At 43.7% G+C, this 4,075-nt stretch overlaps 1 protein-coding gene across 2 annotated transcripts; it reads right to left on the bottom strand.

Annotated features, from left to right (window-relative positions):
• Positions 1 to 1,009: 1,009 nt before the first annotated feature.
• Positions 1,010 to 3,658, bottom strand: LOC119218556 (uncharacterized). Of its 2 annotated transcripts, none has more exons than XM_037473080.2 (4): positions 3,416 to 3,658; positions 3,254 to 3,336; positions 2,753 to 3,079; positions 1,010 to 1,654 (listed from the first exon to the last, which is right to left on the bottom strand). In XM_037473080.2, the coding sequence occupies exons 2-4, from the start codon at positions 3,330 to 3,332 to the stop codon at positions 1,263 to 1,265; spliced, it is 798 nt and encodes a 265-aa protein (XP_037328977.2). In that variant the 5' UTR covers positions 3,333 to 3,336; positions 3,416 to 3,658; the 3' UTR covers positions 1,010 to 1,262. The 2 variants fall into 2 exon arrangements, with proteins under 2 accessions (XP_037328977.2, XP_037328978.2); XM_037473081.2 differs by having other exon boundaries at positions 3,501 to 3,658.
• Between the last annotated feature and the right edge of the window lie 417 nt (positions 3,659 to 4,075).

Raw genomic sequence — 4,075 nt, 5'->3', positions numbered from 1 at the left:
TAGAAACATCTGTCATTTTCAAAGACACCAAACTCATTTAATTCATAAATGTTATTTATTCATCTTTGATCTAATGCTCAATTATGAAAGAATACAGCAGTTACATTTTTTCCCAACCTTTTTGAGTTAGTATAATTTGAGAATCGCAAAATGGCAAAAGAAAAATTCAACGTGTTCAAATAAATGCTGTGATATATAATAATAATAATCAGACAGCTCCCTCTAAGGCCAATCAAGAGTTCTTTTAAATATGGAGTCATGTTGTAATATTCAGTCACCGTCACTCAGTTTGTGAAAGCCTCGTCTAGTCTTAAAGTGATAAATGATACATGCATTTCATTACATGCTTGCACAGTATATCTCATTTTGCAATTAATCAAAGACAATATCTTACATTAACTGCCATTTTTCTCAACATTATGAAAGATATTTATTCCACAAACACCCACTTGTGTGTAGATGTATGTGTTTGTGTGTAGATGTATATGAGTCATTATTGGGAATCCATGTGCACCACGATAGTCGAGGTGATCTCAAAGTCATTCCTCTCAGAAGCAGCAACATCTGAAAGTTGAACGTGCACTCGTGTGGCAACAACTGAGTGACACCATTAGCAGAGTCATTGGGTGTGTAAAAGGCTCTTTAACCTTGTCCTTCGCAGAGGGTGAGCTGCACCCGGGACACAGTCAGTTGTTCTGCAGCCGCTGTCTCCCTCACAACGGCTTGCTCACCAGAGGGCAGCATCCATCCACCGTTGCTCCACCGAGTGCCCATGCGTCCAATTATTTGCACACACTGGGTTCATTATGTTTGAGGGGGATTCCTGGGAAGAGCCCATTGTTTGAGGTCTCTATGCTGTATTGTGTTGGTGCAGAGAGCTGTCCTTCCCAAGGTCGTCGGCGATAACCATCCCGCGGTCACATGGTGGACGCACCTGTGAGCAGACCTTCTCATCTTCCTCTCTCACAATTTGTGAGTCACAAATAAATCTAAAGGCAAATTGAGTTTGTGTGTGTGTGTGTGTGTGTTTCATTGCCAAACAAAACAATGTTCATGTGGCGCAATGACTATTAGACTCCCAGCGGTCCGTAAATTACCGGTCCACTTCAATCAAGAGGTAAAAGGAAGAGGAATAAGCCTCTGGACCATGCAGGTTGACTTAACGGAAAAAGAAATCTCAGTACCTGATTGTTACAAATCAACCATCGCTTCCCCCGACGTCCTAACACACTGCATTATGCGGACGCACTTTAGCAAAACCATTAATTTAGTGTGGCAGCAAGAAAGACTGCAGAAAACAAACATGTCCACATAGGTCCATTCGATCCAACTCCACTGTGGCTCTGGGGTGTAAGTTCCTGACCCGGGACTCTACGGGACTCGGGATTCGGTACCAAAGTGCTCGCAACGTATCGACCGGACGCGGCGCTCATCAAGGAACAGTTGTAGGCCACGAGCGAACTTTCCCGCTCGAGGTCACTTCGAATGGTCAGCCAACCCCCTTCATCCACTTGCTTGGACGTGTTGTGCCTCACGGACCCGTCTGAGAGGTTGCGGTGGCCGTGGAACCAGTGGACCTCTCCGTCCGGGTAGACGTTTGTGAAGGCGCAGGTGAGCCGGTCCTTCGTCCAAAAACCTTTTGCCTTCCCGCACTCTGAGGGGGGGGGAAGAGCATAAAATGACCCTCAATGATGCATTTTTTCCTGTAAATGTTTTTATTCGGGATGTGAATCCATCTAAGACGCTCCACACCGCACTGATTTTCATGGTGGGATCAATACCAATCACAAGCAGCAGAGGTGGGGAGCACGTTCACTCAAATATTGTAGTGTAATTGCCGTTCTACATTGCTTTACACAAGCAGCATTTAGAAATAAATGTTTCTGAAATAGGATTTTTTTTTTTTTATATACCTCACAGAAAAGAAGCTGCTACCTTTGCTGTAGTAGCCATTCTGGTAATTCATACATATTTGTTCATTTTAACTGACTGAATTAATGCATTGATATGCAATACAGTGTAAAGGAACATTTTGGGGTTGCATATGTTCATCTTCAGTAAGTATAACTGGCTTTGTTTTTATAGGTTTTTAGATAATTAATTAATCTGGATACCTCCAATTGGTATATCCACCTAATTTCATTTACACCTGTTGCCTCAATACAATATCACCATGTTTTATTGCCACATAATCAAGTCATTCATTTCGCAATAATAATCCACTGCATAATGACTGCATCCTTTTCTTTAAAGGGACTTGTTCACTTCTTATTTTTATATATCCAATTAACTTGCAGTTGTAAATAATGAATTATTGTCGAGTTTACAATCCCGACAGTTGCGAATAATCCATAAAGTGGCTTCATTCATGGGAAATAGAAACCAAGGAGAGAAAGTTTCACAACCTGAAAACTCATCGACTGGTTGATATCGGTCAATAAAACAATAACACGTTACCTGTTAATCATTCTGCGATTGCTACAGCTGGAATTTGGCATTTTTATGATGCACTATAAGTTACTCCAAGTGGTCACTGTTCAAATCAACTGAAGCTCAAAGTAACACTAAATATAAACGCTTTTTGTTTATTTATAGGAAAAAACACCACAGGGTGCTCATACTTTACTACTTGAATTCATTTGAATACTAATGTCACCACTGCAATTGAGGAAGTGGCTAAAGAGTAACTATTCCTACTGTTTTAGTCAAACAAACGGGGGGGGGGGGGGTAGAGAAGTACGGTACGACTGACCTTGTAGCTCCACCCTCGTGTTGCTGTTCCCAGTTCCCTGGTTGGAGTGCAGTTTGCACGAGTAGTTCCCTCTGTCCAGCGGCTTCACTCTTTGAATGATGAGGGACAATCGTCCGTGTTTATAATCGCAGTAGAAGTCCGTGAGAGAGGGTGCGTGGTTCCTGACTTCCCCCTTCTCGTTCACGGAGCAGACAGACGTGTGGCTCTGGAACCACTCGATGTGTTTGATTGACAGGTCCTTTTGTGACGACGACGCGTTGCAGTTCAGGGTCACCCGCTCGCCGCATTCTGCGGTGATTCCAGGACTGGTGCTTAGTTTCACCAACCCTGTTGGAAAGTATTCAGACGCCGTGGTGAGGTGTAAAGGAATGTGTCAATAGTGCACATTTTAAAGGACAATGGGTTCCCGCCCTCGTCATTTAGAACAAAAGGTTACATCAGCAATTGTTTCTGCCCAACAAATGTGTGTATAATATTCATGAAGGCTTCATAAAGGCTTACCTTGCGTTGAGAAAGTGAAAGCTGGCAGGAGCCAGACAAGCGTGTGCCATGTGTACTCCATCTTCCCCCTTTTTTGCATTTCACTGTAACATAAAGAACACACAAATTAAAACCCCATCACACCAAAAGGCACACGTGTTTATCTGCAGGCGGGGAAGGAACCTTAATCCTGGTGCGGCTGATTCCCCGACACGTCTTTCTGCAGAGGCAGCGTGATTGTCGTGTCCTGCTTCGGAGTAGAACTCACCTCAGGAGGGTCAGTGCTTCCCCTCAGCTCCTCTCGACTCGTCTGTGATCCCGCGAGCGGCTTCTCGTAAAAACCCTCCTTCAGAACGTTAATGATTACGGTACCAGGAAGGCGCTTCATTACTAAAGTTGTGTGCATGGATCTCTGAAAAAAAACAAGGGCAAGTGATAAGATAAGTGTGTGTGTGTGCGTGTGTGTGTGAGAGAGAGTGAAGGCCTATTCATGAAGAACTGAAGGCTGTAACAAGTTGACACTTGTGCGACTGCCTTTGATGTGCTGCAGCCACTCTTCTGTTTAATTTGGTGCCCATATAGATGGCCATGAGGTCATTGTGACTACTGTGAAAACTCCCTGGCAGTAGCCACGGGGAACAGTCTTTAATCTGTGATTCTCACTCAGTTCAAGACTGGACTTGGGTTGTCGTGTCTCTTTTCGAAATCAATCACCATTTTATCGGAAGTAGCCATGTCATCATGGAAGAGGAAAACATGCGTCAGTCACACGCACACACAGACACACAAATGAACGACGGTCAAATTTGTTTCACAAGACACAAAAAAGGACAAGTAAGTGAC

The sequence above is a fragment of the Pungitius pungitius genome, chromosome 9, assembly GCF_949316345.1.
Source record: "Pungitius pungitius chromosome 9, fPunPun2.1, whole genome shotgun sequence".
Taxonomy (NCBI): Eukaryota; Metazoa; Chordata; class Actinopteri; order Perciformes; family Gasterosteidae; genus Pungitius; species Pungitius pungitius.
The sequence above is the reverse complement of the archived record's forward strand: the minus strand, read 5'-3'. Positions and strand labels throughout refer to the sequence as shown.

Bases quoted from the DNA above. Each gene is read 5' to 3' on its own strand.
- LOC119218556 (XM_037473080.2), bottom strand. From the start codon at position 3,332: ATGCAAAAAAGGGGGAAGATGGAGTACACATGGCACACGCTTGTCTGG. The intron at 3,080-3,253 runs GTAAGCCTTTAT...ACTTTCCAACAG, and splicing joins TTTCACTTTCTCAACGCAAG to GGTTGGTGAAACTAAGCACC. The intron at 1,655-2,752 runs GTCAGTCGTACC...CCCCCCCCTCAG, and splicing joins CACGAGGGTGGAGCTACAAG to AGTGCGGGAAGGCAAAAGGT.